General features: G+C 38.7%; 1 protein-coding gene across 3 annotated transcripts in view; it reads left to right on the top strand.

The window, feature by feature from the left end:
- Nucleotides 1–7,994, top strand: part of SLC4A10 (solute carrier family 4 member 10) — a 337,291-nt gene extending 329,297 nt beyond the window's left edge. For 2 of the 3 annotated variants that reach the window (XM_033945953.1, XM_033945952.1), the window contains exon 25: nt 7,504–7,994. In XM_033945953.1, the coding sequence (XP_033801844.1) occupies nt 7,504–7,651 (148 nt within the window). In that variant the 3' untranslated portion in view covers nt 7,652–7,994. Of the gene's footprint in view, nt 1–1,057; nt 1,097–7,503 lie in introns of all 3 variants that reach the window. The other variant, XM_033945954.1, reaches the window with a different exon arrangement.
- The last annotated feature ends 7,703 nt before the right edge of the window (nt 7,995–15,697 follow it).

Genomic DNA, 15,697 nt, shown 5'->3' with positions numbered 1-15,697 from the left:
CTATGTGTATGCACTGCTTTCAATGCATATTCATTGGGGAAATCTTGAAAACCCGACTGGATTGCAGCCCTCAAGGAGGGACTTTGAGATCCCTGTTATAGACTATACTTCACAGAAGTGCTGCAGCATAAAATTACTCCCTGCATGTCTGTCAGCACTTTTTGGTGCCCCACAGAGTGCAGTAAATCACTGTTCAAGTTCCATGTGTGCCACTTGGAGTAGTCAAAAAAATATGTACTATTTGGATATTAAAGTACCTGCATATAGGCCCCCTTTTATCAAGCCATGTTAGGTTTTGTTTATCGTCGGCTGCTGCGGTAAAAGCTCCGACGCTCATAGAATTTTTATGAGTGTCAGTGGCCAGCGATAAAAACCCTAACCCAAATTGATAAAAGGGGGCCATAATAAATATAAACCATTTTGGATGTGCCATAGAAAGGCAGTATATCAAATCCATAACCCCCCCTCCCCCCCCCCCCATTAAAGGAAGCACAGATGTAATAATGATCTGCTTTGATTTCCATACATTATATATTACCATTATTCTACTTAATTATTATTATTAGGTAACTTCCAATCTGTAAACAGTATATACTGATAATCTCCACTATATTCTGTTATCAATTGATTCCCTTGATATGTAATTCTCAAAATTGAATCCTCTACCACACCATGCAATGTACACGAATCACTGTTATGTAATTTATCTAGATAATCTTTATTACGCAATTCTTTTGGTAATTCCTATAATTTGTATTCCGCCTTGAACAATATATAATGTATAATGTATTCGAAATTAATTTTCCTATGAACTGTTTTCCTACCTTCTGCTACTCTATGTTTATAACCTAACTAATTTATTTTTCTCAAGTACTTTAGCAATAATGTGAGCCTTTGGGACAGTCAGGGAACTCTAAGTACTCTCTCTTCATCTTAATTAATCTTACTTATTGCATTTCTTCTGTAAACCGCTTAGAACCTCACGGTACAGCGGTATATAAGAAATAAAATTATTATTATTATTATTAATTATTTCATATTGCATTTCTGTCACAAGCTCTCCATCCTAATCACTTTAGAAGCTGTTTCCCCAAAGGTAAGACCTTCTTCTTGACACTCCCCTTAAATTGCATGTCTTTATATTTTGCAGTCGTTTTATTAAAATTTGGCGTTTGTCTTGTATAGTTTTGGGATGACAAAAAATGCAGGGGAAATTGTGGGCCACTAATAGAAAGATGTAGGCTTTCTTTTTCAATAATGAGTGCTTTAAAATGAATTCAGAGCAAAAATGCTTCCTGGATGCATTTTACATGGTATTTTAAGCATTGTTTTTGAAATTTTACATGTTGGATTTCCTATGTTTATGACTTGCACAATAATATTTTGTATGTTAGCTGTTAGCTATCAGGAAGGTAATATATCGTAAGGTGGTACCACTTAAAAGATATTTGGATAAATTACCTGGATATCTTAAATGGATTTTAAGCTGTACTGTTGGTTTGAGTAGCACCACTGAATATGTGATGTTATATTTAGACTAAGTTATCCCTTTCAGGGCTATATTTACTAAAAGGCATTAGGATTTGCAAAGAACATGGATTTTATTACCTATTAACTGAAAATCTAACACTATTCTTTTTGAGGGAATGTTTTATTTATTTTTATTTATTCAATTTCTATACCGGTCTCCCAAGGGAGTGCAAGCATTTTCCCTGTCCATCTATCTAATGTACCTGGGGCAATTGGGGGGGGGGGGGGGCGGCGGAGATTAAGTGACTTGCTCAGGATCACAAGGAGCAGCGTGGTGCTGAGGGTGGTGCTGAGGTTGTTGCTTTAACCACTGAACCACACTCTTCCCTTTTTTATGCAGGTCATGTGCTAATGTAGTCATAAGCACACATTAACTGCTTGGAGTTAATGTATAAACAGCAACTCCTATGTAGGAAGCGTCTTTAGCACTAGGATACATAGGATTATGTATCTACGCTCATGCCATGCCACATTCACAGTTCCCTTTAAGCCAGTGGTTCCTAATCCTTTCCTGGGGGATCCCAAGCCAGTCAAGTTTTCAAGATATCCCTAATGAATATGCATGAGAGAGATTTGCATGCCTGTCACTTCCATTATATGCAAATCTCTCTCATGCATATTCATTACCCACAATACAATACATGTAAGAAACCTTATATCTTATAAGTTAATATTTTATTATATCATAAACTGTTTTTCACAAGTTCTAGCACCACCATCTTACCATTAAATACATTTTCAAATATTTATTAGGGATATCTTAAAAACCCAACTGGCTAGGGGGTCCCTAAAACACATGCTAACAGGTTTATTACCAAGAACACTTTATTGTATACATGTGGTAACCCTGTTAGTGTACATAAAGGGTTTAATGCCTTTTGATAAACATGCTCCTATGGTCCTAATTAAACAGAAATGAGCAGGTATTACACTAAATAAAAAAGTTTTAGGCTGTAATAAGAAAAAATGCTGAAGTTAAAAAATATATATGACCAAATTTATGCATTCCCTGGCGTCAAATTTAACAAAAATAAAACGTATGTGGTTAATTCCTATGTTAACTGCTCAACACATTTTGAATATTGGACTGCTGGTTTATAGCTTATGTAGTTCCTAATGTTTCAACAGGAGAAGCATTATCTTAAGAGCTGGTTTCCAAACTTTGTCATCCCAAACTAGCATGCTGCTTTCTTAAATGCGTTGTTTATCGTGAATAGCAAAAATAAGAAGCACAGTAGGTAATCTGCCTTTGAAAACTCAATTTGCTCAGAATCTCTATTCAATTAAATATTAGGCTTGAAGCAAGTAAACAAATTGGCAGTTGAACAGGGAAAAACTGTAGCTGTTGAGAGTCCAAATTTCACTGTGGTGTTTTTTTTGTTTTTTTTTTCTATTTTCTTCATGCTCTAAAGTTTTGTAAATGAGATTCCAAATATCCTCAAAGGAAAACTGTCAGGCACAATATAACATTTTAGAGGGAGGTGCACAAAGGAAAAAAAAAACAAACAGAACAAGGTTCATTTTAGTATTTTGGGCCTTTTTCTGCATTTTTGGATTTTTCATGTTCCCCCCTCCTTTACAATGCCGCGCTAGTGGTTTTAGCACCAGCCGCAGTGGTAAGAACTCCGACGCTCATAGAATTCCTATGAGCACCAGCGTTCTTACCGCCACAGCCGGCGCTAAAAATGCTAGTGCAGCTTTCTAAAAGAGGGCCTTTATGCATTTGTGTCAATAAAAATTATGGCCCCCTTTAAGAAGCCACATTATCATCTTTTGTCACCGACCACAGCAGTAAAAGTTCCAATGCTCATAGGAATTCTATGAGCGTTGGAGCTTATACTACTGCGGTCGGCAATAAAAAAACTCTAATGCAGGTTCATAACAGGGGTGGGGTGGGGTATGTTTGACATTCTAACATGCACAAATTAACTTTATATGCATCACTTCCTAGGTTATGCACATTAAATTGATTTTGCATGAAGTAAAATTTTTAAAGCATGCTAATAAACCAAATGTGTGCTAATAAAAAGCACATCTCACAATTGTATTCTAACATCTTGGTGCTTCTATTCACAGGTTTCAAACCTGTCCTAACATCTCTTTTTTCTGCCTGGGACATTTTTACTTCTTACAATTTTCAATCTAATGTAACTTTTGGACATAATCTGGGGACAATATTCAACTGACCAGACATTATATAATGACAATGGGATGACAAATGCATTTATCTTGATGTCTGGCATTAGCAGCTCTGTATAAGTAGGACTGCTGAATCTGATGTTTTAAGCGTAAATGAATAAATTATCCTTGTTACGTTAGAGCTACTATTGTGGTCTCACTAAATAAATAGTTATCTGGATAACTGTGTCCATGGGACACTCCAACCCATCCCCATTTTCTGCAGATATGTTTTTGCCAGACACGGTATTGTTCAGCCAAAATGTATGCATTGGCCAATTCAGAAAAAAAATGACATGCTAATTTCATAAGTGCTTTTGAAAACCGACCCTGTTTGCTTTACTGGTAATGATTACCAAAACATCTATATTCCCCAAATTGTGCATTTAAGAGATCAGAGGAATTGTAAAATCTTAAACTGAGTACTCTATATACAGTAATAAAACAGATTTGACTGCTGTAGAGAGAGTGCTTCCTACTGGATCAGTAGCAGAACACACCTAACTCTCTACAATCACATATCCACCCAATTCCTCAGGATAGAGGACACAAAATAAAGAAGACAAGACACTCATTCAACAGCATTCCAAAAAAATGGGGCCTAGAATTACCACTCGTCAAAGGAATACTTTTTCCATCATTTATTCAGAATACCTGCAAGCAGGTAACATAAATTGCCAGGGTCTGATCCTTCAACCAACAACCATACACCTATCAGAATATAACAATTACAATGGACAGTCTCACACAAACAAAGGGGGGGGGGGCCGGAGACACCCAAGGGTTTGGTCCAATAACAGACTCCTTTGCCTGTTGAAAGTGATTCCCCCCTCACCTGGTGGGTCACAGTTCTTATATAAAGTTAATTACATTAGCTCAGCTCTTAGCACTTTAGAACCAGTGGTGGTGGAAAGGGACGTACACAGATGGGTTAAACACTGGTTGGCAGGCAGGAAGCAATGGGTTGGAGTGAAGGGCCACTACTCGGACTGGAGGAGGGTCACGAGCGGAGTTCCGCAGGGGACCGCTGCTGTTCAATATATTTATCAACGACCTAGAAATGGGGACGAAGTATGAAGTTATAAAATTTGCGGATGACACTAAACTTTGCAGCACGGTTAGAACTGTGGAAGAATGTGAGGACCTACAAAGGGACCTGAACAAACTGGAGGAGTGGGCGAATAAATGGAAATGAACTTCAATGTAGGGAAATGCAAGGTCATGCATATAGGGAAAAAGAACCCGATGTTCAGCTACCAAATGGGGGGATTAGTACTAGAGGCAAGTAACCTTATAAAAGACTTGGGTGTGCTGGTGGACACAATAAAGTCAACAGTACAATGCGCAGCAGCTTCAAAGAAAGCAAACAGAATGTTGGGTATTATTAAGAAGGGTATTACAACCAGAACAAAGGAAGTCATCATGCTGCTGTATCGCGCGATGTTGCACCTGCATTTGGAATACTGTGTCCAATATTGAAGGAAATGGAAATACTTGAGAGGGTTCAGAGAAGAGCGACAAGAATGATAAAAGGTATGGAAAACCTTTCATACGCTGAGAGGCTAGAAAGGCTGGGACTCTTCACCCTGGAAAAGCGGAGACTCAGAGGAGACATGATAGAGACTTACAAGATCATGAAGGGCATAGAGGAGGTGAATAGAGACAGATTCTTCAGCCTATTGGGAACTACAAGAACAAGGGGGAACTCTGAAAAATTGAAAGGGGACAAGTTTAGAACCAATGCTAGGAAATTTTTCTTCACTCAGAGGGTGGTAGACACCTGGAATGCGCTTCCGGAGGATGTGATAGGACAGAGTACATTAAGGGGATTCAAAGAGGGATTGGCAAGTTCCTGAAGGATACAGGGATTGGAGGATATAAATACCTGATGGGCCGCCACGGGAGCAGACTGCTGGGCGCGATGGACCCCTGGTCTGACCCAGCGGAGGCAAGTTCTTATGTTCTTATATCATAGGGTCTTCTCATAACTAATCTTTCTCTTCAGTATTTTATTGCAAATCACTTGTGCCAGCTTCTAACTTACTCCCCCCATTACATGTCTCCATATCGCATTACCCTAGGTCAGGGGTAGGTAATTCCGGTCCTCGAGAGCCGAAGCCAGGTCAGGTTTTCAGGATAGCCACAATGAATATGTATGAGATGGATTTGCATGCACTGCCTCCTTGAGATGCAAATCTATCCCATGTATATTTATTGTGGATATCCTGAAAACCTGACCTGGCTCTGGCTCTCGAGGACCGGAATTGCCTATCACTGCCCTAGGTCTAATATTTGCCAAACTTTAGCTTCTGGCCATTTTCTTCTTAGTTCCTATTTTTACCTAACTAACCTCCCTTTTACAAAACCGTAGCACAGTTTTTAGCACCAGCCACGGCATTAACAGCTCCGACGCTCATAGAAATTCTATGAGCATCACAGTTGTTACCGCTACAGCCTGCTCTAAAAAACATGCTACAGTTTTGTAAAAGGTAGGGTAAGTTTCCTTTCTTTCCAACTGGTACACTTAAGATAAGGGACCAGACATCTCAAAAAAGGGAGGGGTAAGGGTCCAGCTTTATGCTCCTAAAAACTAGTAGATGCTTCTATGGCATTCTGTCTTCAGCAAATAGACAACTTTTCCAATGTACACATCTGAGCTAGCACATGATCAAATAAGTCCTACCTTGGCCTAGTTCCCAAGCTCATGTGGTTCTTTGTATCATCACCATGGTTACATGCTTCCTCAGTCCTGCAAGGGTCCATACTTTCATAGACTAGCTGAACTGTTGCCAGGAAGATGTGTACCTAACTTGTCCTTTCTTGTTTAGGACAAACTTTTATTTTTTTTTACAGTATCTTTAGAATTTATTAGAAAAATATTATTACCAATTAAGCCAAATAGGGAGTCTCTACACTGCTGTATCTGTGAATAAGAAAATTTTTTTTCGACTGCTAGGCTTTACTCTCACATCAAGTGCCTTCCCTCCCATTTTTACCTTACTGACCCTTCCTCATAACACCATGAACAGAAGGCACAATGAACTCTGTGACTCCTCAGTGCACCTCCCTCTTGAAGTTCATTCCTAGCACTATTGATTGGCTGGAAAAAGGCCACCACATTAATAGCAGCCATCTTACCTCCTTCCCTTATTCTGAATGTACCATATTCATGGAATAAGCCTAACTGAGATTATTATAGATGATTCAAACCTGAGGCAGTTAAAATTACAGCACAAACCAATGGAACCAGTTCAGGCTCCATCTTTTTGTAAACCATTCTGTATGGGCTCAGAGTGGGACATATGTCTCAGGCAAACAATACCACTGTGAGCAAAGTACAGTAGTGACCACTGAGCTTCTGCAGTTCTGCTCATTAACTAGCATTACTATTCCTGGCAAAATGAGTGATGTTAAATTCTAACACCACTGTAAGATGCAAAAGTAGGTTTGCTGATATCTACTGTGACCTCTTGTTTATGCCTTGTTTAAAAATGTCTGAATTCTCACAAAATCCTGTTTCTAGAGCCAACTGGTTTATGGTGCAATATTAATTTGCAAATTTCTTTTCTTGCATGCTTGCCAATTTGTACATCTGAGAATTTGCTTGCTTGCCAAATAAGTTATGAAACCTCTCTAACTATAAAGCTTTTTAAATTTTGCTTCTGCTTTTCCAGTTTAGCCCGTACAGCATGACTAATAAGTATAAAATGGAACATTGCACCGATGCACCAATAAGACAGATGCAGCTGGGCAACCGCACCATTGTGCCTACATGTGTTGTTGTTTTTCTTCTAGCTTTGAAAACAAAATAGAGAAGACAGCAGCCTCAGGGAAGGGTGTCGACAGAGAGACGTCTCTAACATGTTCTGCAACACACTGTATTTTTACAAGTCAACCAAGAAGTCCATGTAGAGCCATTACCAGAAACGGTTTGATCACCTGATATGAATTAGACCATCAATTCCATATGTGCACATTCAGAAAACATATTAATAATGCAATATTTCTTCTGTTCTTTTATTTTAAATCTGAGTGCAACCAGCTGCATTAGACACATTAGCTGTTGCAGAATCTTTATACACAGGGGTTAGCCTTAGACCAACATGGGACTCCTGATAATCTACAAAGCAAAACCCCCATTAAACAAATCAAAATGATCTAGCTTAACATTTACTGTTTTATCTTCATACTCAGGCTGAATAGTTTCATTTTGAAATCTTGAGTAAATTGTTTCTTTATCCCTTTGTAATGAGCTACTAAAAAAAAAAAAACCAAACCGCAAATGACATTCTTTTGAGATACTTCTTTTAAGTAGATTTTTTTTCCTTGATTTATTCTGTATTTGATGCATTGCAGTTAATATTTAAATTTATCTGACATTTGAATATATATCACCTCAAGAAAACATACAAATGATTTAAGCATAGTTAAAAATCACCTGCAGTAATAAACCGATAAAGTGTTTGCTGAAATGTATGTGATGATTACATTAAATAATGTCCAGAGTATTTTAGAGACTAGAGCTTGTGCACATTTTTAATAGCTGCATTATTTGGGGCATTAACACTATTTTTTCCTGTTTATTCATTGCAAATTTACCTCCCCCCCTATTTTTTTTTTTACTAAGCTGCGGTAGAGGTTTCTACTGTAGCCCCGAGCGCTAAATGCTCCGATGTTCATAGAATTCCAATAAGCTTTGGAGCATTTAGCGCCTCGGGCCATGGTAGAAACCTCTACTGCAGCTTAGTAAAAGGGGGAGGGGCTTAACTATTTTTACCATCCAGCTAATGACAATATTTTTTCAAATTTTTAAACAAATGTCCACATTTAAAACGTGGAATTTAAAAACATAGCACAGATTCATGCATTTTATATTGAAGAGATTTCCTGCAATCAGACTCTAATTCATACTGTTAAAATCTTTTCACTGGCCAATTATAGTAAGACCAATAAAACTGAAAACTACAAGCAGTAAATACGATGAAATAATAAAGCTTTGTTTTCCCACAAAGTGAGCGGAAGAGCATCTTTCATGAATGAGGCCCAAAGCTGCTAGTGGTTTCTGGTAGTTATTTTGGAGAGACCCAAATCCGATTATTGAGCTAAGCATGTTTCATTTCTCCAGCAAAAAGGTCCCCTGATGCAGGGTCGAAACGTGACAAGTTCGCGTCGGAACCTTTGAAATGAGATAAGTGGCACATTCGTTTTTTGACCTGTAATTCAAGCCTTTAAAGGTCCAGTACCGCTCTTTAATTTGAAATCATATACAATATGCTTTGATTGGATGGAGAGGCTGTATATGGGGTTTAGTCTCCGGGTACAGTCTTCAGGTCTCTGAGCATATTATTGTTTAAAGCATTAAGATTATCAGCAGTAGAGTTTAAAGCTTGCTAGTTAGTGAGGGGAGTTCATTTTCTATTGCTATATATTTGATATTTCTTTTTGAATCCCCGCCAGTTCAACATTGAAATTTACCCTATTGTTTATTTATGGCTAGTGTTTTCTCAGCATATAGCTGAATTACATATGTGGTCAGGAATTTGTTTGGATTTGTCTTAGCATAGAGCAGCTGGATTCCTTCTCCTGCTCTGTCCCCTAAAACTAAACTCATGATGGTGGTTCCAAGATGCTACATGCATCAGATGCAGAAAACACCAACATGCCAGGTTCTGAGCTTACAGACAGGCTAGCCTCAGCAGTGATACCAACATGTTTCATTTACCAAAGGCTCAAGGAAAGGAAACAGGGCTGCTATGGATCATACTGGCAGGTGAGATTTACATGGTGTAAAAGCTTGCATCAGGCAATTATACTGGCTGATGTGGTCTTTTCTGGTACATAAATCCTCACTGGTAATGCACACCAACCCAGATAGACCTGGGTCTTGTGTGTCAAAACGTGGATAAACATAGGGCTCCTTTTATTAAGCTATGTTAGGGCATTAACGCGTGGAATATCACGCTGAATTGTCGTGCACACTAGACCTTAACGCCAGCATTGAGCTGGCATTAGTTCTAGCCACGTAGCGTGCAGTAATATCCTGCGTGCGCTAAAAACACTAGCGCACCTTAGTAAAAGGAGCCCATAGTTGTAGGTGGCAGCTGCCATTTCCCATGGGCTGTGTATTGGATTTTCGCAGGCTGGCATTTCATTTAAAGCTTCCACTGAATGAGATAACATGGCATTCTATTGCCAGTGACCCGTATCTATGTGTTAACCCCTTGTTAGAATGATCATACTTGCCAAAAATATTTTTTTAGGGCACTACATATAATAGATCGTGGAAAGGATTTATTTTGTAGGAAAAATTATTTTATTTTAAGAGTTACAAAGTTTTGTGTATCCCATTTTGTTCAAGATTAACAGGGGTAGTTACTAAGGTATGCCAAGGAAATTTGCCTCTTAATGCACATTAAATGACAATATTGCAAATCATATTACCATAGCACATGTTAGTTTGGGTCACCACAGGAAACATAATTATGAGATGCAAAGCATGCAAATGCAAGAAAAAAACACCTCATCATTATGTAAATTGAATAACAGAGATCCTTTTGTACAGAACATGCTCTCCTTATACTGCATGTCAGCTTGACCTCTAGCAGTAGTAACATAATGCTACCGGTCCCGTTTTGAACCTGGTGAAGGCAAAGACAGAAGCGACTGAGCATTGCTGCTGCCCCTAGAAATCTTAGACTACCAAGGACTCTAAGAGATGAGAGGTGGAAGAAATACAGGAGGTTGGGGGTCTATTGGGAGGAGGGAGGAGCATGCTTCTTCTTGGAGAAGCCCCAGCCCCTTTAAGAAAACTGCCTGGGCACACTGGACCACAGGTTAGCAGCCGGGAAGATGAATAGCGCAGTTTGTGCAGGGTTCATTGCAAGTTGCTGCAGTCTTGTACAGATGGACCCCTCCAATAAATTAAGTTGCAGTAAAATACCAACTTTTATTATACCTTAGTAATTACACCTGCAAAGTACAAGTGTGGCAGCAGCCTCCCAGTGTTTCAATATATTTATACATTTGGTACAAATTCAGTTAATTATTAGTTCCTTGTTATAAACTATTAAGCAGCTAGTGTTATTCAATGGTATATTTCTGTTTAAGTATTTCTGAGTATTTTTTACTGCCAGTTTGTCTTTGTGAATTTAATGGCATACTTAAGTTAATCTCAACAGATAATATACCCCCCTTTTTACTAAGTTGCGGTAGCGGTTTCTACCAAGGCCTGGAGTGCTAAATGCTCCAATGCTCATTGAATTCCTATGAGCATCGGAGAAATTACTACCCTGGGTCACGGTAGAAACATCTACAGTGGCTTAGTAAAAGAGGGCCATAATGCAATTGTAGTTTTATATTTTATTTACTTTTAATTTCCTATTCCTGATAAAAATTACTAATTTCTTGGATGTAATTTATTACAGAAGTTTTAAGTAATGTGTACATGTGAATAGATTATTGTGTTTTTCACAGAAATGGTGTGAAAATAAATATTTATCCTAACTAAATGTATTGCGTATTTTTATTTTTTTGCAGTATACACAATTACATAATATTCGGTATTACACAGTAGGATAATATTACAAAGTATTTTGTATGTGCAATGCACGTTTTACTTGTACAAAAGAGCTCTTACATAGAAAACAGCAACAGATAAAGATCATATGCCCTATCCAGTCTGCTCATCAATGCCATCTACTACTTCTTTCTCTTCCTTAGAGATGTTATGCACTTGTCTCATGCCTTCTTGAATTTAGACAGTCTTTGTCGCCACCATCTGGGTCCATTTTTGCTCCCACCACCTTTCTGTGAAGAAATATTTCCTTAGATTTTTCCTTAGTCTATCCCCTTTCATCTTAACAGCGACCTTGTGAAAAAGTTGTCTGGAAAGGTGTACCTCTTTGAAGATGATCATTCTTACCTCAACTCCACTAGACCACAATACATTTCATATAGTAAGCCTGGGGAGCCTATGGTGGGCACAGAGCTTTTAGCTAATTGGAAAGCCGGGGATGTTAGGAAGAGGATATGTTCTGGGGTGTATTGGGAGAGAGCTATGTGCTTGTGGACACCGAGAAAGGGTATGTTATAAGTTTGAATGCTGATCCCATTAAGAAAATATAGGACATGGTAATATATTTAAATTAATATGGAGCCCATTGGCATCTTATGTTACCTCATTGTAATTGTTTGTTGACTATGAATCAGTTTGTTCTTTGCTATGGTACATATCCAGGGCAGGGGGGGAGAGGGATTCTTATGTCATAAATTGATTTTTGAATATTTATTATTGGGATGGGTGTGAAGATATCATTATTCAAAATAGGATATTTATGATAATATATGTTTGTGTTATACGGAATGATAATTGTTTGGGTGAAGGGGTGGGTGGGTGGGTGGGGGAGGGAAGAAAATGGATGATTAAGACCATGAGAAAGATGAATGTGCTTTTATTGTTTTACTATGAGTTGCAGTTTTACACTGCTGTAGTTTTGAAAATTAATAAGTCCATGGCTTAGTAGCCTGAAGCTCACAGCCTGGAAAAATAATGCCATTTTTTAGCTGGTGTTACTTTTCCAGGAATAGCTCAGCTGCATTATTCAATTTACACAGTAATGAGAACAGGATTAAGGCTTGGACAAACTAGGCTTAGATGCACTAAGCGCATCGATAAGACCATGTGGGTTTGCTCTGATCCGATTTTTGGGCTGATTCAAAAAGAGCTATTGATGCACTAAAAGGTTTGCATGTAAATGATTCATGCAGAGATTTGTTGTAATCCCCGACTCTCCCATCCGACTTATGGCTGTGAGAGCGACTTTCACACATACATAGAGCCGGCAGGAAAAGCCCGAACAGTTGAGAAGCAGGGGAAAGCCTCCTGCTACTCAACTGTGCGGGGCAGGAAACCTTTTTTTTTTTTTTTAATGGGCACAAATGCTGTGTGTGTTACACACACACACACAATATCTGCCCCATTATAAAAAAGAAAAAAGCACCTCTCATGCTGAACTGGCACCAGCACCACGAACCCCCAGCAACAAGAATTGCAGGAGGAATGGCCACTTCCTCCTGCCATGCTCACCCCATCCCCCCCCCTACCCCACACACACAACTCCCTCCTGCCAATGGAAGTACCGCCCTGAAACATCCCCTACCCTCCTCTTGCCCCCAAAAGGCAGGAGGGATGCCCACTCCGTCCTGCCAACGGATGCTCCCTCGAACTCCCCAATACCTTTGTCTGTTGGAAGGAGGCAGGAAGCACAGTCCCTCCTCTTCCAAGGCCCACTGATCCTTAATGGTGGGCTTTCCCTCCTCAGTGCATCATGTGATGCACGGGGAGGGGCATAAGGTCCTGATTGGCTCTGATAAGGCCATAATAAGGCCTCTGTTGGCAGCAAGGCTTTCCTCCTGACAATTTCTTTTGCATGGGGGTGGGGGGCTGTCAGAATGGCTGGAGGAAGTGAGCATTCCTCCTGCCATTTTTGCTGCTGTGGGGGCAGTGCCAGTTTGTCAGGGAGGGCCTTTAACAGCAAGGGGTGTGTGCTTTTTTTCATTTTTTATTTTTTTTTAAAGAGGCAGATATTGTGTATTCGCAACATGCACAGCATCTCTGCCAATTAAAAAAATGGGCTAAACAGGTATGTGACTGGTCTTGACCAGTCACTTTTTTGGATTGCTTAAAACAATCACTTTTTTTTAGAAAATCGGGAAGCCATGTTAGAGCATCAATTGCTCTACTAGTTTACATGGCATTTTAATATTAATGAGCTTATTTGCATGGTTGGTTCGGGGAATGAGCGATAGTGCAGAAAATTACGAGGTGAGTCATTTTCTTCATCGGGTCAGCAATAAAGAGTTTCACTGTCTAGTGCAAACAGAGCAGAACAAATAGCAGGGTGCGGTAGGCCATCCTGTTTGATACATGCAAGTATAAATAAAGATACCTATTTTTCATATGATTCGGGGCTACCTAGTTAGCAATGCACTTGTGGTAGATAGGGCCAACACCCAATTAAGAGCATATGAAAAGTTAGGTGCAAAGATATAAAAATTTGAATATGGATTGCAGCCAAGGCCAGAAAAACACTAGGGATTAATAGTAAGAAGGATAAGCAAAAAGTATTTTGGTTGTATATACAAAATATAGTATATTTATAGAGGTGAAGGAAAATTGATAAGGATTCTTTGTTCTTCTCCTTTTACTTTGTCTAAGTTCCGTACCTAAAACACTCATGGTTTAATTAATCCCAGATGGCTCTTAGACTGGCAATGGTAAAGAAGAGATGTAGGATATCATATTCCTGAGCAAGACAGTTTGTATCTAGGGTTATGTACTTTGATAATAATTATCATATATATGCTAGATATGACTTGTGGTATGTGAGTGAATGTTTGGGATCCCAGTGTGCTTGTATATGTATGTTTAAACATAAAACTATTTTGCAAACTATATATTAAAACTTTGAGAGGTCCTGAGAGGCAACATATGGAAATTGTTAAGTTAAAATCAGGGATACTGTTACCATGGAAACTCCAGTCTTTGTGAAGCCCAGGATATAGGAGGAAGGTCAGCTATTTTGACCCTAGGAAAATGAGATGGAACTAACTTTAAAACAGAAGAATTTTAAATGTAAAGAATACTGTCTGGTTTTATAGGCTGGTCTTAGAAAAGCCTTGTGACTTTAAACAAAGGTATTAAAGAACCTGTTAGTTTTTTCCAAGAGGCAGAGAAGTAACATGATAAATGACGGCAAATAAAGAGCATCTGGTCTGCACATTAGCAATCCTCATTAAGGGGGGCTTTGTGGGCTGTCAGCTTTTCTTGCATGAGTAAAATTAGTTATACAGAGCCAATGATTCATTATTTAAGACATAACAAGTATATTGGTAAAAATATATTCTTTCTTTCTAGAAAAAGCAAGTTTGCAAATTGTTAATAAATTTTCAGCAGTGTTGCTTAGGCATTCCTTTGTTCAAATATTGTAAGTCCAACCTTGAACAGTGACGTGGTAATTGAACATTGGAAGATGGAAATGACGTTCCTGGTCATTACAAGAGTACATAAGCAGGCACCAGTTTTTGATCAGGGGGGAGATTCCTCTCTCTCCATATGTGCCCATTAGCCTTGGGAGAGAGCCCCCCCCCACACACACACACAAATGTTTTACGGAGTTGGCAATTTGTGTAAAGTATATAATTAATTGTCAATTGAATCTTAATTCTGATTTTAACCTCAAGTTTAATTGGATATTATACTGAATAAATATTGCTTCGATTAAATTACATGTCTGTGTATAAGTTTCATGTGTATAAGCATTTGAGGAAGTCGATAGTGTTAAAGGGGTGGAGCCTTGATAAAGCGGTTTCCCGCGAAACATGTCGGCTATGGCACCCTGCTTGATTTAAAAATATCTCTACCAGAGACAACTACACTAAAGCTAAGTAAAATAAGCTAACTAAAATGAAGTAAAAGTTTAAAAATCTATAAGAAATTAAATATATAAAGCTCTTGAAAACGTAAATAAGTAAAACTTAGACCCAGTGAGGATTGGTCACGTAAAGCTCTGAACGGTGATATATTTGAGTTCTGAGTGGTGACGCTGAGGGCCTAATAATAACTCATTGTATCAGATTGCTAAGTGGAATAAGGAAGAAGCTCCTATTTCTATTAAATTGATATTTAAACAGCCATCTGAAAGTCTTATATGCTATTAAGTTGATTGTGTATAAGTTATTAGCATGAAATACCCTATATGTTGAGATGCGATGCGCCATCCATGTCCTCAGCAAATGCGATCATCGCTAAATTTGTCAAAACAGGTTTAGCGATGATTGCTGGCTTTAGTGTCTGGGCCGTAGCCACATGCCTGGGGCAAAATGATTAAGGAGGAGCCTTTTTGGATGTGCTAATTTTTGCCCTGGTAAGTCAGCTATTGCCAGAAAGTATGCATTGTCTGCTAACAAGCCCTTAAATTAGAAACACTAG

The sequence above is a fragment of the Geotrypetes seraphini genome, chromosome 5 (assembly GCF_902459505.1).
Source record: "Geotrypetes seraphini chromosome 5, aGeoSer1.1, whole genome shotgun sequence".
In the NCBI taxonomy this organism is placed as follows: domain Eukaryota; kingdom Metazoa; phylum Chordata; class Amphibia; order Gymnophiona; family Dermophiidae; genus Geotrypetes; species Geotrypetes seraphini.
The sequence above is the reverse complement of the archived record's forward strand: the minus strand, read 5'-3'. Positions and strand labels throughout refer to the sequence as shown.